The sequence below is a fragment of the Rhinoraja longicauda genome, chromosome 26 (genome assembly GCF_053455715.1).
Source record: "Rhinoraja longicauda isolate Sanriku21f chromosome 26, sRhiLon1.1, whole genome shotgun sequence".
Classification (NCBI taxonomy): Eukaryota; Metazoa; Chordata; class Chondrichthyes; order Rajiformes; family Arhynchobatidae; genus Rhinoraja; species Rhinoraja longicauda.
This window is the reverse complement of record NC_135978.1, coordinates 25,876,241-25,902,435: the sequence shown is the minus strand read 5'-3', so window position 1 is coordinate 25,902,435 and position 26,195 is coordinate 25,876,241. Positions and strand designations below refer to the sequence as shown.

The 26,195-nt window shown below is 40.4% G+C and overlaps 1 protein-coding gene across 1 annotated transcript in view; it reads left to right on the top strand.

Moving 5' to 3' along the window:
* The window catches only part of rpa1 (replication protein A1), an 84,531-nt gene that overhangs the window by 46,281 nt on the left and 12,055 nt on the right, over positions 1 to 26,195 (top strand). Inside the window, exons 8-15 of the mRNA XM_078422043.1 lie at positions 729 to 831; positions 9,599 to 9,667; positions 14,338 to 14,530; positions 14,947 to 15,086; positions 17,658 to 17,806; positions 20,589 to 20,718; positions 24,909 to 25,085; positions 25,793 to 25,900. Of these exons, the coding sequence (XP_078278169.1) occupies positions 729 to 831; positions 9,599 to 9,667; positions 14,338 to 14,530; positions 14,947 to 15,086; positions 17,658 to 17,806; positions 20,589 to 20,718; positions 24,909 to 25,085; positions 25,793 to 25,900 (1,069 nt within the window). The remainder of the gene's footprint in view (positions 1 to 728; positions 832 to 9,598; positions 9,668 to 14,337; positions 14,531 to 14,946; positions 15,087 to 17,657; positions 17,807 to 20,588; positions 20,719 to 24,908; positions 25,086 to 25,792; positions 25,901 to 26,195) is intronic.

Below are 26,195 nucleotides of genomic sequence, written 5' to 3'. Positions count from 1 at the left end.
AACATTTTTACCCCATGCCTCGTGTTAGGGGGAGAAGAGGGAGTGTATGGGGGTGAGACTTGTCCTTGATTATGTTGGTGGCCTTACCGAGGCAGCATGAAGTACAGAGTGTGGAGTCAAACTAAACTAGAAAGAAATTGTCACAATGTGTGCTTTACATTGTTTCTGTGATTTATAGAAGGGATGGTATCTGATTAACATTGGATGTTGATGATTTTTAGCTTTTATTGTTGAGATAACATTAGACAGTAGTAATGTGGTTACTGTATAAAGAGAGTATTCATATTAGGAAATGTTTTGAAGGACTTGGGACAGGTGCACGCAAGTGGGACGATCTTGGTAGGAAACTTGGTAGGCATGGGTCAGTTGGCCCAAAGGGCTTGTTTCTGACCTGTATTGCTCTTTCGCTCTGAGCCTAATTGCAGTACAATCAGTTTAGACAACTTTGAAAGCGTTCTGAAATACGAGCATTTTTTAATGTGCAGCAGAAAGATTATCTCTTTGACTTTGTGGGGGAAAAGTCATGTGTCTCTTGAATTTGTTGCATCAATTCCTTCCAATGTTTCGTAAGTATCTAAACAGATTAGAATGTTTTTCAAATTGATTTTTTTTTAAACGTGCCAAAGTATTAACAAGATTGCTAGGTATAATCTCTACAGAGTCTATTTTGTTGAATTGGCTTAAGTTGCGAAATAACAAGGCACTATTAAATCTTGCTTTTTCCCCAGGTGGACAATCCGGGCTCGTGTTACCAATAAAAGTCAGATTAGAACATGGAGCAACTCCCGCGGAGAAGGAAAACTATTTTCTATTGAGCTGCTGGATGAAAGTGTAAGAATCCTACTCGGCATGAATGCTTCTGTTCAATCACTTTTCTGCAGTTTGTTCACCAAACTGTACCTGTTTGTGCCAAACTGCTCCAATTTAAGCAGCCAACCTTGCGATGGTCAACAGGGGGCAATCTTCCATTGCTATTCAACTGGTCCTGTAGGGAGATCTTTTTCAAATGGTTACCAAACCGATCCATTTTTGTTTGGTCTGTTTATACTTAGCACAATTAGTCAACTTATTGATTGAGTTGATGGCCTTATTTTATTAAACTTTTAAAATTGCTGATTGATTTGTTTTAATTTTTTTTAATGAGCTGTGTTAGGATTATCGTTGGAGCTTTTTGGAAGGGGTGGAATTAAATTCTATTTAAAATTATTGTAATAGATTTTGAAATATTTGTTGTACGTTCGGGACCTGCACAGGCCAAAAATTTCATGGCCTGGCACCAGACTGTCCCACACTTTTTGAAGACATGCCATCATCTGGATTTTCTGCGGTTGCCAGAGCCAGCACTGATCCAACATTTGGTTTTGGGCCATCTTGGTTATAGCACTTAACGGAGGGGTTTAGAGCTACTCTCTAATTGATTTGACAAACCGCCTTTCAAGTATAATTTTCATACTGCCTTGCTAAAAATACCTGCAAAAATATCGAGCTCTTGTTAGCTGAACTAGTGCTGATGCCTGCCTGTTAAGTTTCTGAAGACTTGTGCATATGTTGCATTAGTACATCCCTGCTGATTTAGAATATAATTTTAACAGCTACCAAAAATTATCACTTTCGTTAACAGGATCTATTTTATGTAAGAAGGCTTTAACCCTTTTGTTAATCCCAGAATGGTTTTGAATAATCCAATTTCTGATGGTCCGTTACACCATTTTGTTTTGCAAAGTTATTTGTGAATTGGTTTCAGCTGCTGACAGTTTGTGGATTGAGTGAAAGTGAGGTGGCATCTGTTCGGAACACATGGGAGAGCAGTGATGTAAATCTTTGCAAACTTCATGCTCGTCTCATCCACAACTCTCAATGTGGAAGTATCTTATGATACTCCACTTATTGTAAGAAAATAACTGCAGATGCTGGTACAAATCGAAGGTATTTATTCACAAAATACTGGAGTAACTCAGCAGGTCAGGCAGCATCTCAGGAGAGAAGGAATGGGTGATGTTTCAGGTCGAGACCCTTCTTCAGACTGAAGAAGGGTCTCGACCCGAAACGTCACCCATTCCTTCTCTCCTGAGATGCTGCCTGACCTGCTGAGTTACTCCTGCATTTTGTGAATAAATACTCCATTTATTAGCTATCTAAAAATTTGCTGCTTTTTATATTTTAGAGTTCTTTCTTGCATGTAAAAGGTTAAAAGGAAAACAAGTGTTAACCATTAAAACCTGCATTTTATGAGGCTGGTGGTGAACTTCCATGTGTAGGAAGGAACTGCAGATGCTGGTTTAAACCAAAGATAGATGCAGAAAACTGGAGTAACTCAGTGGGGCAGGCAGCATCTCTGGAGGAAAGAAATAGGTAAGTGTAAGGGTAAGTGTCTTGACCCGAAACGTCACCTATTCCTTCTCCCTAGAGATGCTGCCTGACCCGCTGAGTTACTCCAGCATTTTATGTGCATCGTCGATGAGCTTCCATAGTTGTGCTCATTGCCATGGTAATGGACTGGCACTGAGTACATGGCGATGCCATGTTATTCCACAAAGATCTGCTCGTGCTGCTATTACAGACATGGATGGGGACCTTTGGCTGGAGAACCCACAATTTGCAGCCGAGTGTGGGTCGGCAGTCTGCTTCGACATGACTTCCTTGGCAGGAGGTATTACTCAAACTGTTGCCGGGGCACAGCTTGAGTTTGATTTTTCTCCTTGCCTTCCAATTCTTTCTTGCCATCCAGAGTAGTTGGAACACATTTGTGGCTAAAGATAAGAAATGATTCGACTGAATCGCACCCCTATCTTGCCTTCTCTTATTCCAAGTTTTCTGTCCACAATCTGCTGCTTTCCTCAGGAGCCCCCAACTCCACCAGACACTGAAAGATTATAACTCGCGCTGAGTTTCAGGGTTCCTTCCATCGGGGAATGGGAAAGGCAGAAACGTAAGACCAAATTCAGGTTGTTATAAAACTATAAGGCATTGATAGGCTATACATAAATTTGATGCTTACATTTGAGGGGAATAGATAGGGTGAGTGTGTAATATTTTATCCTGAGTCAGTGTATCATGACCAGAGAACATAGGTTTAAGGTGAGAAATAGGAACCCAAAGCGCAACTTCTTTACTGAGGGTGGTGGATATATGGAACAAACTGCCAGAGAAGGTAGTTGAGGCAGATACTAGAGCATTTAAAAGATATTTGGACAGGTACTTAGATAGGAAAGGTTTCAAGGGATATTGGGCCAAACGCGGGCAGGTAGGACCAGTATAGATGGGGCATCTTAGCATTGGCAAGTTGGGCTGCAGGGGCTGTTTCAATGCTCTGACTCTAGTACAAGAATTCTGTGCAAACCTCCACTTCACAAGTGTGGAGAATATTCACTCACTAATGTAGGGAATGACTTGGGCGAAAAGCACAGGCATATTTAAGAGGAAGTTTTATACACACTCAGATGCACAGAATGAATAGCTTGTGGTAGTCGGGACACTTCATAAAGATGATTCTAAAATCTCACCTCATTCAGGACCATCAAGTGTTTAAGATTAAAAATGTTGCCAGACAGGATAAGATTCCTTTTGTTCTGGAGTCCTAGTGCAACATCGCTAAAGTTTAGTCTGCCACAATTTTGAACAAATTTTTAAGAGCAATATACATAGCGGAAAAATACTTAGTTATGAGAACAGATCATAGTCTCCATTAAACAGTTGACCTTAGACCCTGAAACAACTCGAGATGAATTTAGTCCCTGACTCTTCCAGTAATTTTTATTAATTATTCAGTCTGTAGTCACCAGCGAGACCAGCATTTACTGCCCATCCCAAATTGCTCTCTGGCAAGCAGTCTTACATTGATGCTGTCCATGTTGGGGATGTACCAACAGTATTTTATTCCAGTGACCATGAAGGTAGGGCATAAGGGCAATGAACCAGCAGCTCAACGAGAGAGGACCATAGAAGCAATGTTCTTCCTATGTATCTTCTGGCGTAATCCTCTGGAGTGGTGAAGTTCAGTTAGGATGCTGTGAAATGAGTTGAGGCAGGTTTTTGGGAGTCCACTGCTGGTTGAAGGAGTGACTGTTTAGCATTGAGTGTTGTCTGGGTGATGCCAAGCTTGTTCATTTGCTGATGGTTCTGTACACATCTAGGCAAATGGAAAACATTCTGTTACTCTCCTGGCATACCTTGTGGGAAGGCTTTGGTGAGTCAGAAGGCAAGATGTTTTCTGCAGCCTGGCTGGATCAAGAAAGTCAGTGGTGAGATCTCCAGAATGTAAGATTTGGGAATGGCAAAGACATTGAATTTATTTGGACAAGTATCTGGATAGGAAGGGTTTAGAGGCATGTGGGCCAAATGCAGGCAAATGTGACTAGCCTAGATGCCAACTTGGTGAGCATGGATAAGTTGGGCCAAAGGGCCTGTTTCCATGCTGCGGATGAATCTATGACTTGTATTGAATGTCAAGGGACCTCTTTAAATTTAGATGATCTTCTGAGTTACATTAACTGCTCAGTATATTGGTTTATTATTGTCATTTGTATAGTGTGTGTATGTGTATATAATATGTATGTGTGTGTATGTATGTGTCGATAGAGAGAGAGAAAGCTCAGATTTTAAAAAGCACAAGGGCTGTAAAAAGGTAGATTGGAAGATCAGAAAATGTATCCCAAGTATGAGAAGTCCATTCAAGAGTCCAACAATGGTGGGAAGAGGCTGTTCTTAAATTTGGTGGTACATGCTTTCAAGCTTTTCTTTCTTTGCCTGATGGGAGAGGTGTACAGAAGGAACAACAAGGAATGAGTGGTCCTTGATTGATGGTTGCTTTCCCGAGGCAGTGTGAAGTCATGATAGAATCAATGGGATTGGGGGGGGGGGGGGGGGGGGGAAATGAGGCTAGTTTGCGTAGCACAATGGGTTGTGTTCCCAGCTCTACAATTCCTTGTTGCTTTGGGCAGAGCAGTTGCCAACTAAGCTGTTACATTCAATAAGATGATCTCTTTGGTGCATCTATAGAAATTGGTAAGAGTCATTTTTAGATGTGCCGAATTTTTGGGGGTCCAGGGGTGAGGAGATAAGTGGTTGGAATAATGATTTGAAGGCAAAGGAGTCTGGCGTAGATGTCCACGTTGTCATATGTTCTAAGAATGAATGTTAAGGATATGAATATGGGTCTTTTGTAGTCTTGTTGCAGCAAATTGTAGTGAATCAATTTTATCTGAGGCTGGAGTTGATGTGCACCATAACTAGTCACTTGAAGCACTTCATGAGGGTGTTAGAGCCACCAGGCAGTAGTCATTTTGGCACGCTACCTTGTTTTTCACCTACCGTATAATTTTGATCCTGTCTTGTTTCTGGACAAGGGTTACTTTGTCTCTTGTAATTGGAGTTTTAAGATAATACTATTCATCAATGAATATTTTTGCAAATGACCCTCTGATGAAGTGAATGTCATTGATACCTAAGGTAATCATTTTAGGACATTGTCCTGAATAACCCCTGCAACAATATCATAATTTAGAACATAGTAATACAGCACAGGAACAGACTCTGGCCCATAGTAATACTGCACAGGAACAGGCTCTGGCCCATAGTAATACAGCACAGGAACAGGCTCTGGCCCATAGAAATACCGATCAGGAACAGGCTCTGGCCTATAGTAATACAGCACAGGAACAGGCTCTGGCCCATAGTAATACTGCACAGGAACAGGCTCTGGCCCATAGTAATACTGCACAGGAACAGGCTCTGGCCCATAGTAATACAGCACAGGAACAGGCTCTTTGATAGTAATACCACACAGGAACAGGCTCTGGCCCATAGTGATACAGCACAGGAACAGGCTCTGGCCCATAGTAATACAGCACAGGAACAGGCTCTTTGACCCATGATGTCTGCCAGATATGCCAAATTAAACTGATCTCTTCTGCCTGCATGTGATCCATAACCCTCCATTCCCTGTATATTCATGTGCCTATCTAAAAGCTTTTTAAATGCCACTATCGTATTTGCTTTCACCACCACCCCTGGCAGCGTGTTCCAGGCACCTACCACTCGGTGTAGTTTAAAGAAAGTTGCCCTCACGTACTTGACATTTCCCAGTGGGAAAAAGATTCTGATTTGCGCCTCAATTTCATATACTTCCCTTGGATCTCTCAACTTCTGGCTCTGCTCTGGAGAAAGCAATCTAATTTTGTCCGGCCTGTCCTTGTAGCTAATAGCCTCTAATCCAGACTGCATTCTCCTAAACCTCTTCTGCACCCTCACCAAAACTTCAACATTCTTTCTGTAATGAGGCAACCAGAAAAGTATCAAGATAATAACCGGCAAATGTCGCCACCATTTTCCTTTGTACTGGATTTGATTGTAAACGGTGTGAGATCCACCCCATCCCCATTCCTGTTGACTACAATTTTGCTGGGATTTTTTTAATGCTACTTCTGGTGACATGGTAACAGAATTCTTGGCAAACATTCACATTTTGCATTTATATCTACTTTTATTATAATAAGAGGTGCTAATAATAAATTGTGTATAATCGTGGATCTTCCGATTTGCAAATTTTAAAGTCAGTAATAAATTGTAGACATGGTTTAATTTCCTGGAGTAGTTTTGAATTTTTCATACAATCAAGATAGAGGATTGTGTGTGAAGCCTTGTTAGGAGTGCACCTGGATGGTACAATCTTCACTGCAGTTTATAGATTCTGAAATGTATCAGCAGGGATCTGATTAATGCAGTAAGGAAGAGTTTGGGGTTGAAGTTACACACATGGAATTTACATCCCAAAACTGGTACATGCAGGTGTTCATTCTCAACACAAGACTTCACTTACTCTAATTACTGATTCCTAATCTAATTACTCTAATTAGACTCATCTCCGTCTATTCTTTCCTGCGCATAAATCAGGCCGCCCCTCAGATCTCTGAAATGTATTTGTTTCTTCCATTCCATGTGGTAGAACAGTACAGCACAGGAACAGGCCCTTCGGCCCACAATGTCTATGCCAAATTTGATGCTAAGACCAACTCTTATCTGCCTGCACATAATCCATTTCCCTCCATTCACTGCAAATCCATGTGCCTCACCAAAAGTCTCTTAAATACCATTGTTGTATCTGGTATGCAGGTAATAACTTGCTGCACATTCGGACTTGAACTGTACAAGTTGGGTTTATTTTGTGTAAGGTGTATGTTGTACATGTACATCCAGGTGGCTGCTGTGAGTTGGGTTGTGCCCTGCCTGTGGGTGCCTTTTAATTTGGGTGTGGATACCAGGTCTGATTTGCTCTTTGGGGTAATATTCTGGATATACTTTGGTGTTTATAATTTGTAAGTGGTTGTTTTGAGATTGGGCATGGTCAGATTTTGACCTGTATGTGGCTAATTTATATTTATGCTTCCTTGTTTGGCAATTCCCAGCTTTTCTAATCCCCCAAAAAGTAACTCGGCCAGGGCACAGCCCAACTCTCAGCAATCACGCAGGTAGATGTATGTGTCGAACGTACATCCTAGGTTAAATAAAATGGAGTCCTACAGGTCAAGTCCCAATGAGCAACAAGTCGTAAATCTGGTGCAGAATCTTTTTTTGTTTCATCCTGAACAGTTGACGCAAGTCATACATAAACTAAATAATGTGGTGTATTAACAGTGTGCTCTTCCCAATCTAAGTAAGCCTGAAGCATTCTTAGCGTTAATGTTCTAAATGTGTTCACAGTCAGTTTAGCACCTCTCCCTTTGACAGGTCTTGATGTATTGCATCTGATTCATACTGTTTTGAGTTCAGCATTTATGCATTTGGGTATGGATTTTCATCGCTATCAACTGGGCTATAATTGTAAAGTGGATTGTACACTCATCGTAGAATCCACCTAATTTTCGAAAGGTTTATCAGCTTGAAATATTAGTCCTGTTTCTCTGCACAAATGCTGCAGTCTTGCTGAATGTTTCCAGCATTCAGTTTTTACTATGTATTTTTACTATGTTTTTGAACTATTTTAAACTGAGATTCTCATTTGTCGCTTTAAATTTTTTTTTTGCTGTTTTAACTGCTACTTTAAGTTTATATCCTTACAAGTTCATGATAAAATCTGCAGATTCATTTATTCTGTGATTGCAGCATTAGCAATGCTATAATCTCAGTTTTATTTTCTAACTTAAACAAAATGTTCTTGCCTTCTGTTAATGCTGCTTTTCAATTTTGTAGATCATGGCAGCACAGCTGTGGGGGTTGGGGGCTGGCAGATTATTTTTGCTCAAGATTCTAGCATCTGCAGTCTCTTGTGCCTCCAATGTTGATTTTAGATTGAATAATCAGGGGTATTGCATTACTACTCTGAACATTCTCCATCCTAATTAGAAGCTTTCAACAGAAGGATTTACAGTGATCAGATCTGGATATTGTCTTTTTATGTACTAGGGATGTTCTAGGGATGGCAAATATTGGTACTTTCGGGAGCCTTTTCATACTTGTATGTGCTCCATTAAACTCTTTTTACTCTTAATTTCTTCCATCATTTGTAAGCGATGTGTGTTATCATTAAATTCCATTTATTTTCAATAGGTTAAATTATTTTTCAATGATCAATACAAAGATATTATTATAGACGCTGCTGTGATTTTCAAAGTTCACTATTTAATGGAATAGAGTAGAACTGTGATAGTTTGGCACCTTTTGACTGACCATAACGGTTCAGCAGATTTTCTGGCCTGTCAATTAATACCCATTAATCTCCCCACACTTTTTTTTAAACAAGCTACACAATGTATGATAAATTTTCGAGGAACTCTGCGTTTAAAGGTAGTGGGAAATATACAAACACTCTGGATCCCAGCTACAGCTGCAAACTGCATTACTCAATTTCCCTCCTGGGATAAATAAAGTTCTATCGTATCATAAACTACTTGCGTTCCTGACCCTTGGTGTTTCAAACCCAAACCCTGTCTCTGAGCACACAGCCTAGAGCCTCACCTGTAATCTGCCACCCTGTTTCAGGCAGGGCACCCTATTCATTCCCCAGTTCACAGATGAACGATATGTGAACCAGATGTCAAACCATCACTGTTTCGAGCATAGGCACCAAATGCTCGAGTAACTCGAGCATCATCTCTGAATAGAAGGAATGGGTGACGTTTCAGGTCGAGCCCCTTCTTCAGACTGAGAGTCGGGAAAGGGAACTGAGATATTCCAGCTGAATTACTCCTGCATATTGTGTCCCTCTTCGGCATAAACCAGCATCTGCAGTTCCTTCCTACACACTACGGTTTCGAACAATTAGATGTCACATTATTAAAGTTTTACTGTACTTCAACCGTTGTTTTTTAATGAACAGCACTAAAAAAAAGTTATACTTGAAAGTTATCACACAAATGAAGTGTGATTTCTCGCCAACTTACCGGCACAGTAATTTCTTGTTCTTTGCCTCTCTGAGACAGTTCCTGACTGAGGAATTGTGTTTTGTACACAGTTGGAGGGGTGTGGTGAAATGCTGTTTTGCCTGCTGGTGGTTATTAATGGCTACGATAAATGCTGATTAATTTTGTGCTTAATTTAAACTAGAAGTTTTTTTTTAAATGGCTGCAGAATTCCTATTGATTTGAATTGCTTTGTTTTACAGGGTGAAATTAGAGGCACGGTTTTCACTGATCAGGTGGACAGGTTTTTCCCGATCATTGAAGTAAATAAGGTAAAGATACCTTTACTGTGAAATTCATAATCCATGATAGCACTTAATACATGGAAATAATAGAGACAGAGTTTTGTATTTTTAAAATATCTTTCAGCTGGTGCTGGAGAAACTGCAGAGAAGGTTACCTTGGAAGTGGTAAAATACTAAAATAACATTGGAGTCAGTACAAAGGAGATTCACCAGACTAATCCCTGGGATGAAAGGGTTGTCCCTTGCCACGAGAGACCAAATAGTTTGAGCTAGTTTACATTCCTTGGAGTTTGGAAGAATGAGTGGGGATCCCATTCAAACATGAAAACCGAAGGATGATGGGGTGCCTGACATGGTAAATGTTGGCTAGACACAAAGCTGGAGTAACTCAACGGGACAGGCAGCATCTCTGGAGAGAAGGAATGATCTTGACCCGAAACGTCGCCCATTCCTTCTCCAGAGATGCTGCCTGTCCTGCTGAGTTACTCCAGCTTTTTGTGTCTACGGTTTAAACCAGTATCTGCAGTTCCTTCCTATACATGGTAAATGTCGGAATGTTTTCACGAGTGGGAGAGTCTTGAACAGGGGACATAGCCACAGGACTGCACAGGAGCAGGACCTTTGGCCCACAATGTTAAGCGAGTCAAGAGTCACAATGTGTGTGCCGAACATGATACCAAGATGAACTAGTCTCATCTGCCTGCACATGATCCATTCTGTTTCCATGAGCCAATCTAAAAGTGCCTTAAATGCCACTCTAGTATCTGCCTCCACCACCCCTGGCAGCGTATTCCAGGCACCCACCAACTGCCCTGTAGTAAAAAAAAAATCTCCTTTAAACTTTGCTCCTCTCACTATAAAGCTTTGTCCTCTTGTCTTTGACATATCAGCCCTGAAAAAACATTCTGATTGATTGTCTTCCCTGTCTATGCCTCATGATTTTTTATGCTTCTATCAATTCAACCTGCAGTACACACAGCACTGACACTCACATGCAGTCTCTCAATTCTGATTTGGTGCACCAGAAATGCGCTCCAGTTCCCTCACACAGCAGCAGAGGTGGAAGATGTTCGTCACATTTCTAGAACAACAACACAAAGCCTGACCAGATGTCTTGTTTAAAGTCCAGGTTGGGGTACTTGTATGCGAGTAATGAGACTGCAGGAATAATAGCATGATAACAAACAACCTCCAGTGCTCCTCTCAACCTCCAACTACCTGGAGAGAGCAATCCATGTCCGATCCAATCCAAGACTGCTGCAAATGTGGGTGTCCTTTATCTCCTGCTTAAATGTGCATTTGCTAAGGAGGCCTGGTAAGAGATAGAATGAAGAGAAAGTGGATCTCCTGCATCCAACATTTGTGTTGGCAGACTCCCTTGGAAAGTTGAGCCCAAGATCAAATGTCCCTTTGAGGGGGAAAAAGTACTTAGTACCTCATGGATGCTTTTGTCTGCCCAAAAGTGCGTCAACATTGGAAAACAAAAATGGCAGTGGTGGGGAGAGGTTAATCATCAAGAACACAATCGAAGATGAAGTTGAGAGTTGAATGCTGAAGCCTTGCCTCAATTGACTATATCGTAACTCCTATTCAAATCTGAATATAAATGTGTTTGAAAGGGTTTTACGTCTATTTATTCCTCCTGTCAACTTTACCTATAAACACAGACTAGGGAGTTTATAATGGACATTTAAATAACATGGGGACAGTGTGACTTCAGAATATTAAATGAATTGCACCTGCACATATCAGTTTAGTTATTCACTTAGCTCATCCAACCAGAATATAGTTGTGATTTTGACTTGTGCATTGGAAGAGGAGGATGATTACTTTTATGAATTGAACTCCTGTAATTAGGGGTTATAATTGTAAAGAAAGGCTCGGGATATTGAAGTATTTTTCATGGTAGAGTCTCCAAGATTTTCAGAAATATGAAAGGTTTGAAAAGGACAAAATAGTGATAGATTGGATCTCTCAAATGGCGAATAATAACAGGACGAGGATTAACGGCTGTTATCACCAGAATCATTAAACCGCAGTTGCTGTTTAGGCACTGACTAAGCATTGTTTTGAAGGAATTTCATCAAGTTTGTGAAAGGGGAAAATAAAAGCTGTACGGATAGATATTTCCAGTTAATCCCCTGGTGGAACATTTATTTGTAGTTTCTTTCCCATTGTAAATCATGAAATTTCTTCATTTGAATAAACATTCACTTTATTAACCCCAGATGTTTTTTGAGTGATGTTTGACCAATTGCTAAAACAAGGTTTGGCAAAAGAGCTTATTTAATTATTTCCAGTGTCAGTATCCTTATCTCATGACATAGTTATGTCATGACGGGCGCCCACGGTATCAAATGGCAGATATGATCATGGATAGCAGGCTGGCTGGATGGCATAGACAAAGAGAGGCAATAAAGGGGGCTTTTTCTGGTTGGCTGCCAGTGACTAGCAGAGTTCCTCAGGGGTCGGTGCTGGGGCCGCTACTCTTCACATTGCATATTAATGATTTGGACGAGGGGATTGAAGGCTTTGTGGCCAAGTTTGTGGATGATTCGAAAATAGGTGGCAGGGCGGGTAGTGTAGAGAAAGCAGGGAGTCTGCAGAAGGACTTGGACAGGTTGGGAGAGTGGGCAGAGAAGTGGCAGATGGAATTTGGTGTAGCACAGTGTGAAGTTATCCATTTTGATAGTAGGAATAAAGGCGTAGACTATTTTCTAAATGCGGAGAGAATCCAGAAATCTGAGGTGCAAAGAGTCTTGGGAGTACTGGCGCGGGATTTCCAAAAAAATAATCTGCAAGTCTAATCAGTAGTAAAGAAAGCAAACTCAATGTTAGCATTTATTTCAAGAGGGCTTGTATACAAAAACAGGGATGTAATGCTGAGGCTCTATAAGGTGCTGGTAAGGCCGCATTTGGAATATTGTGAAATGTGCTGGCTCTGGAGAGGGTCCAGAGAAGGTTTACAAGAATGATCCCAGGAATGAGTAGGTTAACCTTTGAGCATTTGTTGGCACTGGGCCTGTACTCGCTGGAGTTTAGAAGAATGAGGGGGGACCTCATTGAAACATACAGAATAGCGAAAGGCATGGATAGAGTGGATGTGGAGAGGATGTTTCCACTAGTGGGAGAGTCTAGGACTAGAGGTCAGAGCCTTAGAATTAAAGGACGTTCTTTTAGGAAGGAGATGAAGAGAAATTTCTTTAGTCAGCGTGTTGTGAATCTGTGGAGTTCTTTGCCACAGAAGGCTGTAGTCAGTGGATATTTTTAAGGCAGAGATAGATAGATTTTTGATTAGTGCAGGAGTCAGAGATTATGGGGAGAAGACAGGAGAATGGGGTTAGGGGCAGATAGATCGGCCATGATTGAATGGCGGAGTAGACTTGATGGACCAAATTGCCTAATCTACTCTGATCACATGACCTTAATTACCAAGAAAATGTTCTAGGTAATTATTCGCTATTCTTGAAATTGTAATTATTTGCTATTCTTGAAATTGTTCACTATTTTCTCCTGACATGAATCGGTGGAAAAAAAATTAAATATAATAAAGTGATAATGTGGATGGATGTTACCCGATTGTGGACTTGCTGCTTGCACATTTGTTTCAATTATCACTTTTGATTCATGGCCAGTGATTACTCAATGTGTAGGAAGGAACTGCAGATGCTGGTTTACACCGAAAATAGACACAAAATGCTGAAGTAACCCAGCGAGTCAGACAGCATCTCTGGAGAAAAGGAATAGGTGACATTTTGGGTCGGATCTGAAGATGGGTATTGACCCAAAACGTCACCTATTCCTTTTCTCCAGAGATGCCTGATCTGCTGAATTACTCCAGGTAACTGTGTCTATCTTAAGTAATCTACTGAGTGTGGGTCGGTTGTTGGGAAGTAGTGTCAAATAAAGTAGGAGCACTTCATTCAACTGATGCACTGTGCCTCTTGAGTAAAGACCTTTTGGGAGTGCGGAAGGCATGCAAGATTTTGCTTTCCCTTTTCTACCAGTTTCTACCAGAGGGAGGTTTCACCAGATTGATTCCTGGGATGGCAGGACTTTCATATGAAGAAAGACTGGATAGACTCAGCTTGTACTCACTGGAATTTAGAAGATTGAGGGGGGATCTTATAGAAACTTACTAAATTCTTAAGGGGTTGGACAGGCTAGATGCAGGAAGATTGTTCCCGATGTTAGGGAAGTCCAGAACAAGGGGTCACAGCTTAAGGATAAGGGGAAAGTCTTTTAGGACCGAGATGAGAAAGTTTTTTTTCACACAGAGAGTGGTGAATCTGTGGAATTCTCTGCCACAGAAGGTAGTTGAGGCCAGTTCATTGGCTATATTTAAGAGGGAGTTAGATGTGGCCCTTGTGGCTAAAGGGATCAGGGGGTATGGAGAGAAGGCAGGTACGGGATACTGAGTTGGATGATCAGCCATGATCATATTGAATGGCGGTGCAGGCTCGAAGGGCCGAATGGCCTGCACCTATTTTCTATATTTCTCCCATTTGAAATGAAGTGTTAAGATGTGAGCAATCATGATCAATTTTTTGACTGAAGCTTCCCTCATGCCATGGCACTATTTTTACAACCTGTCTGCAGGTTTTTTGTTTCAGATGTAAGAATCGAAGGTATGCCGTCAAACTTGAGACAGAGTAACAAGCCAAGTCTAAAAATGTGCACTTGTTATGTTATTCCAGGTATATTTGATATCAAAAGGAACACTGAAAACTGCTAACAAACAGTACACATCCGTGAAGAACGATTATGAGATGACATTTAACAATGAAACCTCCGTGATCCTGTGTGATGATGTAGATGACTTGCCTACAGTACAATTTGAGTTTGTACCAATTAATCTGCTTGAAAACAGGAACAAAGATGCAATGCTTGGTGAGGAATTATGGTGGGAAATTTTGGTGTGGGGTCGTATAACAATATGACAAACTGTTACAGTACTGCTTCTGGTCACTGGATGGCGCTGCCATAAAACAAGTTAATGGAAAATATGCTGTGGACGTTCCTTTTCTTGCTGGTCTCTACTGAAATAGTTTTATCTATAAATATGGAAATGTGTTAAATTGATGGAAAATAATCTGGCCACTATTTCCTGTAAAACAAATAAAATTGAGATGCTACGAGTGCCAATGTGAATTGAAAATAGAGAAAGGAAGTTTCAATACGTTGATTCTTAAACACAAAATCTCTGGGCACTTGAGTTTTTAAAGAAAAAATATTCTGTTGACTTTTTCTTTCATGTTGTACTGTTTATTTTAAATTTTCACTTTTCAAAAAAAATCTAATTCCAGATGTAATTGGAATCTGCAAGTCATTTGAAGACGTCAGTAAGATAACAGTGAGGTCAAATAATCGCGAGGTATCCAAGAGAAATGTCAATCTAATGGACATGTCGGGGAAAGTTGTCAGTGCTACACTGTGGGGAGAAGATGTAAGCACCCTTTTCCAGAATTGACCAGTAGTTCTGCAGCATTTAAGATAATGTGAATATTCTTCCAACTAAATTTATGCTAATCAGTTATACCCTATAAATTCTGTTAGCATAAACTGTGCTCAAGGTTTGAAGGAAGCAGTACACACAAATCTTCTGATTGTAGCTTAAACCAATGTTTCGAAGCTAGGGTGTGACCGCGCATACTGTGGGTTTTGTTTTTTTCATCTCTTCCTGGGGACCTTGATATCTCAGCAAAATAAGTCACTTGAGGTTAAGTTTAGTTTAGAGATGCAGCGTGGAAACAGGCCCTTCAGCCCACCGAGTCTGTGCCGACCAGCGATCCCCGCACACTAACGCTATCCTACACACACTAGGGACAATTTTACAATTATACCAAGCCAATTAACCTACAAACCTGTACATCTTTGGCGTGTGGGAAGAAATTGGAGTGGAGAAAACCCACGCAGGTCACGTGGAGAATGCACAAACTCCCTACAGACAGCGCCCATAGTCAGGATTGATCCAGGGTCTTTGGCGCTGTAAGGCAGCAACTTTACCACTGTGCCACCATGCCAACACCCACTTTTAATCAGAAAAAGGGCCCTGCCCTGAATGGCGAGGGAGGATGCAGCAAATCACCACCTGTTGATTCTGAATCTTCGCTGGGGTATAGCTTTGTTATTACTTGTAGGTTCTGTGTCAAATTTCATACATTTCCGTAACATCAGGAATATCAACATCAGCACCGATTGTTGTTTAAGGAATGGGTGGGAAACATGGTTATTATCGCATAATTGACAGTATACCTCCAAGGACATATACCTTGCATGCTGCGATATCCCTGCATAGCATGCAAAACATAGTTTTTCACTATCTGTAGATGTGACAATAATAAACCAATACCAGGATTTTCTGGCAGGGTTATTGAATATAAGATTCACAAATGAGATAGCTAGACAAAGAGAGAATTAATAGCAAAGAAAAAGTTTGGAATTAAAAATGGATAAGATACTCCAAGGTTTTTTAATGGGGCAGATTTGAATGGGAAAATGTGAGATTGAACTCGGACTCAAACAGAACGAAGACTGATTTAGCGAGTAGGCAAAAACTGGTAGGCGGAATATAATATGGAGGAATGTGAAACTAATCACTCTAGCAGTAAAAATAGGATCGCTACAGTAAATGTTTTTAAATGTTAGGAGTCTAGGAATTATCTGCATTCATGGGAATGTGGATTGTAGAACTTTGGTGTTGGTTTAGTGAGCATTTCGGAAAGCAGGAGGCATGTTTGCTTGGAAAAAAGATTAAAAAATGAGTAAAGATTGTCATATTGAGCTTGCTACACCAGAGTTGTATGCAGAATTCACCATTCACTTATAGCAAGGATAAAATGCGGTCGTGGGTTCACCAATGTGTTAACATGAAGAGGGATTGCAGTTGAAAGAACTTGAAAAGAGTGAGTTGTGGAGTGCCTAGAAAACGGTGTACATCGATAGATCGTTTCAATAATCAGTTAACTTCTTTAAGGTTACAGGTGGGGAAATGTGTTCCTAAAAAGTGCTCTGCAAAGATGCATGCAGTAAACATGAACATGCATTAAACTTTCTCCACAAATTCTTTGAGCACATTTTATACCATATCTCAAATTTTCGGCTCGTGGTTTGTGAACTATCTAAGGGCAAATTTCTGTTACCCAAATGCCCATAATGTGGTGGTTGCTTGTACCGAAGGTTTAGGGAAAAAGGTATGTTGAATTTTTTTACCACAAATTAAAGTACCAACATTGTTTCCCAAGTGTATTGCTCAAGAAAAAAGAGTAATTAAAGGTTTCTGTGCAAAGAAACATATGGAGAAATAGGAGCAATGTGCTGTTACATTGATTCTGCCTTTAGTTTCGTTTGTTGTCACATTTACCAAGGTACAGTGAAAAGCTTGTTTGTGCGTGCCCTCCAGTCAGCGGAAAGACTGCACGATTACAATAAAGTTGCTCACGGTGCGCATATGCAGGATAATGGAAATAATCTTTGGTGCAAGATAACGTCCAGAAAAGTTCGATTAAACATAGTCCGAGGATCTCCAAAGAGGTAGATGGTAACTCAGGACCACTCTCTAGTTGGTGATAGGATGGTTCAGTTGCCTGATAACAATTGGGAAGAAACTGTCCCTGAATCTGGCGGTGTACATTTTCACACTTCTGTATCTCTTGCCTGGTGGGAGAGGGGAGAAGGGGGAAATGTCCGGGATGAGACTCGTCCTTGATTATGCTAGTGGGCTTACTGAGGCAGCGGGAAATGTGGATGGAGTCAAACTAAACTAACAAAAAAATTGTCACAATGTGTGCTATTACATTGTTTCTGTGATTTGTAGATAGGATGGTATTTGATTGAGATGGGATGTTGATGATTTCTAGCTTTTAATGTTGAGAAAACATTGGACAGTAGTAATATGGAATCGAGAAGAGAAATTTCACAGAACAAATGTTGGCCATTTGATAATTTCTAGTGCCTGCCTTGGGATTACAGATGGCAGTCTCTGGTCTTCAATTAAAGTTTATTTCTTTATTTTCAGGCGGAGAAGTTTGATGGATCAGGACAACCAGTGGTGGCTATTAAAGGAGCCCGCCTTTCAGATTTCGGAGGCAGATCTCTGTCTATCTTGTCCTCCAGCACCGTCTTGATTAACCCTGACATTCCAGAGGCATTCAAACTGAGAGCATGGTGTGTTTTTGTTCCTTCCTTGATGGTAGTATTTGATTCTTAAAATGTTCTGTGCATATATTATATGAACACCACTAGGTCTGACGAAAGGTCCTGACCTGAAATGTCAACTATCCATGTCCTCTAGAGATACTACCTGACCCACTGAGTTGCTCCAATGCTGTGTTTTTTAGTTCTATGTAGAACATTTTTTCTTTGCACGTTGTATGGAATCATAGTTTAAATTAAGCTGGTACTGGACTGTTGGGCACTTTGTGTTCAGTATGTTTGGTTACGACACCTAACATACAGGGGCACTGCTGAACCCTCTTCATGTAGATTCAGTTATTGGAATGGTAAATGAAGAGAAATAAATTGCTCGTCTCTAATTTGCTGCTGTGGGGCACTAGAAAATGTGAGCATATTCAATACCTTTCAAAAGCACAAACTTTTAATGCTGTTTCTCATCTGTTGGAAATGGTTTATACAAGTAACTGTGTAGTGCCACTGTTGCTGCATTGACTTTACTGACTTCTAAATTCAATGCTTCAATCTTTCTCGATTGTGATGGTTATATGTGATGTTTTTCTGAAGGAGATTAGTTTAAGACCATTCCGCATATAAATTTGGACCTGAAGTAGGCTTGCCTGCCGTTCAGTAGGTCTGTGGCTATTCAGACTGTAACCAGTTCTACTTTCTCACCTAAACCTTGTTCCCTTTTACATCATTGCTTATTGAGAATATGAGCAATATTCTTCTACCTCTTTAGCAATCTTCAAAGACCCTGCTTCCAATTCAAAGACTGCACGTGCATCGCTGGTCTCTTTGTCCTTGGGAGCTGTCCTTGGGGAAAGAACAGATCAGTTATGTAGAAAAGCATTCATTCCTGAAATTTACCTCCCAAATTTTCAGAGGGACAATTTTGCAGCTTTAAACAATAAGTAAAGGGAATTGATTTAATAATCTGCAACAGTTTTAGATTAGATCTGTGTTAATCTACAGTAGGACCATTTGTCTTGCCAATAAGTCTGTAAAAATGCCTCCAACTGGCAGTTGGTGTCAATAGTGAAAATCTTTCTTGTAGTTCCTATCAATAATTCATCTTACAAGCACACGACGCTAGCTTTATAATTTTTTCCATTGCCTGCATGCAACAGTGGGGGTAGGAAAACTGTTTTCAATTTGTGTAATGCATTATATTGATAGATGTAGACGTTGAAATCAAACCGAGGAGGATCTTAAAATGATGCTGTCGTATTTGGGAAATTGCACTTAAAGGGCATTTTGGAACCAGGCTGTTTGAAATTTAGTTCACCCTAATGTAAACCCAGCTTTACAGAACACTAACGTGTGATTGTGGAAGATTTGAGCAGTGCTATTTAATCCTGTTGACACCAAGCTGTGATGATTTCCTTGCAGCCATTTTCAAGGCTTTGCTTTGGACTAAAACGTAAAGGTTATGCAAGTGTAGATCAAATGTTAATTGAACTGATTAATGTAGTTTAAATTGTTTGATTTTAAATCTCTTTACAAAACAAAAATGGTATTTGACAGATTTTCACTTTTGACTTGATGCTTGAAATGCACCAGGATCAGGTAACACAGTCTAAATCTGGGGCACAGCTCTATAAATCTGAAATCTGTAAGTATGAAGAAAGGTCTCGACCCGAAACATCACCCATTCCTTCTCTCCAGAGATGCTGCCTGTCCCGCTGAGTTACTCCAGCATTTTGTGTCTATCACCTCTATAAATGCTTGACTGACTGCTCCTAGTAAGTATTGAGAGCTGTTCTATTTTTTTCCACAATACTCAAACCCAGCAGACTCCAGGGACATTAGTGCTGACTTGTGGGCAGTTTTGTGCTGTAGACTCCTGGGATTTGGGTGAAGATCCATGAGACTTGCTTTGTGCCACCTTGGCTGACTTCATTTGCTGCTTCCCAATGATAAAAGAATATCTTTTGCCTACCATTATCGGATACATTGAATCAAGACTCCACTGAGGATGTGGTGTGTGCTGAGCAATGTGTCCATATCTGTCAAAGGAATATAGAATTTGCCTGTATCTTTGTCTTTCTGGCGTTTTTCTCTATCTCCGACCCTTTCTCTCTGGCTTTTTTCTTTCTTCTTTTTACTGCCATTTTCCCTGTCTCTTTTGCCTCTGCCCCTTTTGCCTCTTTCCTCTCTCGTCCCGTCCCCCCTCCCCCATTTACCTGCATACACACCCACACACAATGGCATCATGGCATGTCTATTCTGGTGTTGTACTGGAAAAACTTCCAAAATTCCAATTCTTCTTTCCATTCTAAACATGTTGATGAAGGTGTCAGTGTGAACTGAGAACTGAATTTAGCAGTAGAAAGTTTCATACAGCCTTTAATGACTGGACTTGCACATGGATGCTGTTTAGACAAAGTGCTGCAGGATACTTGTTCCTGTGGAGATATGTTGCATTAAAGACTCAATGTTGTAGAACATGGGTATGAAAAAGATTGTTATTTTTCCCCGAGTTGTTCTGCGACACGTGGTCATGTCAATTGCTGTTGGCCCCACATGTGGTAGATTAAACTTGCCATGCAGTCAGTCCAGCATGCTCTCGGACGATTGATTCCTGTAAAAGGTTTTTGCTCTGCACACTGAAACTTAAAAGATTGTAAGGTAATCTCTTAAGGTTGTAAATATTTCAAATTTTCCACTCCATGGCCATGATAATGTTTGAATGCTTAGAATATTTCAGAGTTTACTGTCTGCATCTAACATTTGTTCGAATTGTAAAATATCTCAATGTAACTTTATCATGCAGGTTTGATACTGAGGGCCAAGTGATGGAAGGGACATCTATTTCTGATGTAAAGGGTGGTTCCATGGGAGGAAACGCAAACTGGAAAGTGATGCTTGAAGTTAAAAATGAAAATTTGGGTCATGGAGATAAGGTGAGTTCAAAGATGCCTGATTGTTATGAGCCTCAACTCATCATAATGGTAATTCCAAATATCAACAAGTTGCTTTGTATAAGTTTCATGCTGAGAATTTCTAGTGCATTGTATGACTTTGAGGCTTGTGCTGCACCAGAACACTCTTATCCAACTAATTTTGTGTTTCTCTCACTTCAGCCCTTCTTGTCCCCTTCTCTCGTGAATGCTAAACTCTTTTGTTTTAAATTAATTTTGGTGCATACCTCTGCACATTATTGTACTGTCCAGGTAACGGTTTGGGAGATTGATCTGTGCATTGCATCCTATTTGCCTCAAGAATATTGTGGTCATACTGAGCCATCTTTACCTGATCTATGCTTTTTCTACCCATCCACCCAAAAACAACTAATGACGATTTCTGTGCAGGCTGGCAATCAAACTTGAGGGTTTTTTTCCAGATCAGTGCCAATTAACACACTGCTTGGGCTATCCTTTCACAAAATACTACAAAGTTGTTGTGCTTAAGCTTTCTGTGTCTGACCTTGTTTGCAGCTGCAATGGATGAGGGCAGGACATTGATATTGTCTACATGGACTTTAACAAGGTAATACAAGGTAGACTGGTCTGAAAGGTTATCAAATGGGATCCTGGGAGAGCTAACCAAGTGGATACAAAATTGGCTTGAAGGTAGGATACAGAGGCTGGTGGTTGAGACTTGTTTTTCAGATTGGATGTCTATAACAAATGGTGTGCTTCAGGAATCGGTGCTGTCCACTGTGGTTCATTATTTATATTAATTATTTGGGCGTGAATGTTGGTGTCATAGGTTAATAAGTTTGCTGATGACACTACAGTTGGCAGAATGGATGGTGAAGAAGGTTATCCATGATTCCAACAGGATCTTGATCAACTGGGCCAGTGAGCCAAAGAATAGCAAATTGAGTTTAATTTGGATAAATGCAAGTGTGTTGCATTTTGGCAAGGCAAACCAGGGCAAGACTTTTACAATAAATGGTAGGGCCCTGGGAAGTGCTGTAAAACAGGGACCTGGGGGTGCAAGTATATAATTCCTTGAAAGTGGCGACAGTGGACTGTGGTGAAGACGACATTTGGGCCTTTTGCCTTCATTGGTCAGGGTGATGACTACAGGGGTTGCCTGTTGTGCTACAGCTGTACAATTTGTTGATACCGCCACCCTTGGAGAGCTGTGGTCACCTTGCTACAAAAAGAATTTCATTAAGCTAGAAAGGGAGGAAAAATAGTTTGACATGTTACCGGGTCTACAGCATTTGCATTATAAGTAGAGACTGGTTACGCTGGATTTTCCTTCCCTGGAGTGCTGGATGGTGAGAGATGACAATAGAGGTATCAAAAAGTACATACATGAGGTGAATAGCCACAGTCGCTTCCCCAGAGTCGGAAAGTTTAAAACTAGAGAGCGCAGTCTAAGGTGGGAGAGGAAATATTTACCTGAGGGAGTGCTACTTACACAAGGAGGAGCGGGGTTAGGCAGGTATTTTTAAAAGATGCTTGATTAGCTAAGTTTCTCATGATCTAACTGCGATTTGAAAATCTAAACTATTTGATTTTAGCAACCAAACAAGCTAATTGTAACCTTCAACATTCAGCTTTTGTTTTGGAAGAGGAAAGAGTGAACTCCGAGACGACAAAACTTGTTCTGCGTGTCTGCTTTTGATACCTGGATGTTTGCATTTCCTCAACAATACAAAACAGTGATTTAACATTGCTTTAAAATTCAGTTACTTTATAATACATTTTAGTTTAATTTAGAAACAGGCCCTTCGGCCCACCAAGTCCACACTGACCAGCGATCCCCATACACGTACCCTATTCCAACCCACACTAGTGTCAATTTACAATTATATCAAGCCAATTAACCTCCAAACCTGTACGCCTTTGGAGTGTGGGTGGAAACCGCAGATCCCGGAGAAAACCCACGCAGGTCACGGGGAGTATGTACAAACTACATACAGACAGCACCCATAGTCAGGATTGAACCCGGGTCTCTGGTGTTCTAAGGCAGCAACTATACCGCTGTGCCACTGTGCTAAATTGGGAGGACTGTTTGTCAAAGTACAATGTTATACTTTACATCTGGCTCTCATCAGCATTTGGCACTCTCACAGCTAATGCACTTTGAGATTTATGGAATGCAAAATGAAAGTTATGTAACTATATTTGGCAGTCTTTGCTGTCCATCCCATGCATTTCCGTTAAACTTTATACCACACAATTTATTCTCCAAACAGTTTAAAATAAAAGTTATCCAGCTTTCTTCCAAACTAATTAGGCATAAACTATTAGCAAGTTTTAAATATATATCTATAGTCTGTTACGGAATAGTTATATAGTTAGGTTGCATTGTGAACCTTCATACAGAACTTGGCTGTGCACAAAAGTATGAAGCCATTTCCTTATGAGAGGCTAATTCAAATATTTTTATCGAGGCAATAAAAGGCACATTTGTACGAGAAATGTTAGTGCCGGGGACCTGGGGGTGCAAGAACATAGTTCCTTGAAAGCGGCGAGAGTGGACTGTGGTGAAGACGACATTTGGGACTTTTGCCTTCATTGGTCAGGGTGATGACTACAGGGGTTGGCTGTTGTGCTACAGCTGCACAAGATGTTGATACTGCCACACTTGGAGAGCTGTGGACTGTTTGGTCACCTTGCTACAAATAGGATTTCATTGAGCTGGAAAGGGAGGAAAAATAGTTTGACATGTTACCAGGTTTGCAGCATTTGCCTTGTAAGTAGAGGCTGGTTAGACTGGATCTTCCTTCCAGGGACCGTGGGATGCTGAGCGATGATAATAGAGGTTTTAGGTCCATTAAACTTTGTACCACACAACCTTTTCTCCAAACAGTTTAAAAAAAAAAAATGTTAGTCAGCTTTCCTCCAGATAATATTCTAAAATAATTAGGCATAAACTATTAGCAAGTTTAAAAAATACAGTATGTATATATATGTATATGTGTATATATATATATCTATATATATATATATATATATATATATATATATATGTCTGTTACTGAATAGTTACATTGTTAGGTTACATTATACGCCTTCATGCACAACTTGTTTTATAGAGGCAGTAAAAGGCTCAAACAATTCATTTGTTTAGGTACTGTTTTTCTTTCTGTTAAACTCTTATTTAGGGCATTAAAGTTTCAGTTTCCAAGGGATAAGTGGCAAATGTAGATAGCTTCAGTGAATACGTGGGAAAAGGTAATATAGTGTTATTTATTGAAGTCTACTAAATTGCAGACTGACAACTTTATTTGTTTCGCTGCTATAATTGTGGACATTCGCATTAATAATGAATGAAGTTGATACAAATGCAGGCTAAGTAATGGGGCTGCTAGAAGTCGTTTTATTGACAAGAAATCCATGTAGGTGTAATGTTATTGCTTTTTTTATGCCGTGCACCCCTGCCTGGGAAGTTTTCATTTGGATTGGTTTACTTCAAGGAAGACATTAATTGTAGTTGTGCTTTTCGTGGAGGATAACTAAATTATTTTCAAACCATGCAGCACCTTGCAGCTGATTCATGGATAATGGCTGCGCAAGGCAATTGCCTTTATTCATCTCAGTTGCCCTGGAGAAAGCAGAAATGAAGTGGAAGGAAAGGCTCTGAATAAGGCCACTGAGCTCATATTTTACTGCTCAAAAGGCCAGAGTTAGAATCCAGTGCAGATGATTCAACTTATCCTGTTGAGCACAACTTGTATTAGCTTCTAATTTAAACATTTGCACCCTGATAGTCAGTCCTTTGGAAGTCTGCATATACTATTGGTTCAATCCGATGTGATGATTTTAACGTGAGAATTGGCACCCAAGTATTTTGTAATGTGACTGTTTCTTGGCCGCACGGTGGCGCAGCTGGCAGAGTTGCTGCCTCAGCGCCAGAGACCGGGGTTGGATCCTAATCTCAGTTGCTTGGTGTATGGAGTTCGCTCATTTGACCATCCAGGTTTCCTCAGGGTGCTCTGCCAAAGACATGCGGGTTTGCAGGTGAATTGGCCTATGTGAATTTCCCCTAGTGTTTGGGGAGTGGAGGTGGGATAACATAGAACTGGCGTGGACTCGATGGGCCAAAAGATCTTTTAACATGTTTTATCATTCAATCATCAATTGGTCATTTTTTTTCTCATAATCTTACTCAAATGGTATATCTCCTACAGCCTGATTATTACACAACTGTTGGTACCATTGTGTATCTAAGGAAAGAAAACTGCATGTACCAGGCATGCCCGACTGCAGATTGCAATAAAAAAGTTGTGGATCAACAGAACGGCCTTTACAGGTGTGAGAAGTGTGATCGTGAGTTCCCCAACTTCAAATACCGAATGATCTTGTCAGTAAGTATACTTTAAGAACATACTTTGTACCCTAGGTAAATAACTTAATTCTTGCACAGCATCATTTTCTAAGCGAAGCACAGTGCTGGAGGAACTCAGCGAATCAGGGAGCATCTGTGGAGGGAGTGGACAGGCAACGTTTCAGGTCGGGACCCTTCTTCAGACAGCCTTTCTACCCCATTTCAATCAGTGTGGAGAAGGGTCGTGAATGAAAGCAATGCCTGTCCATTCCCTCCACAGATGCTGCCTGACCAGCTAAGTTCTTCCAGCATTTTGTTTTGCCCAGAATTTCAGCATCTGCAGTTCCAAGTGTCAGCATTTTCTAAGGTTCTGAATGCTTATAATTCATTCCAAGGTGATGAGTAAACAGAATTCAGACTAGCTGACCATGTAGCGTACAAGAAACTCACCGATTTTACTGTCAGTCTATTGCTACAGAATGGATGTGTCCTTTACACACAACTGTCCTTGTAATTGCTGTGTAATTATTTGGACAGGAGAACCAGAGCTGGAAATTGGTGCAAAACTTTACAGTAACTGATGGGGTCTTTGGCTTTTCTCTTAATGCCACCCAGATTATTTAGAGTTTGTGATAAACTTTTGAAATGTTATATAAAGCTTTTGTTTTAACAATTTTTCCCAAGGATAGATTTTAAAATATAAAATAGCTTTTTTGATGTTAATCAGTCTTCAATTATGTCCTGAAGGTAAATCTCGCAGATTTTGGAGAAAATCAATGGATAACATGTTTCCAGGAAACAGGAGAGGCAATTCTTGGTCAGAATGCCAATTATCTCGGGGAGTTGAAGGATAAGGTGAGTGTTTATTAGCTTCCTTAAATATATTTTAGTTTAACTTTTTGGACAGGAGCAGCTGAATTTCTAGTTTTCCTTTTTTTTTTTTTTTGGTTCTTTGATTCTTTTACACTTCTTGCTTTTGAAGAAACCATCAACTTGCTGTTTTCCACTAGCTTCTCATTCCCAAAGCACTGAGGACCAGTGCTGAAAACTGAGCTCTTGGATGAGAATATTTGCTTTTTAAAAAATATAGTTGAATGAGTGTTTTTGGCATTTCGAAGCTTTGTCCACATTTGCTCCTGCAGGTTTTAAA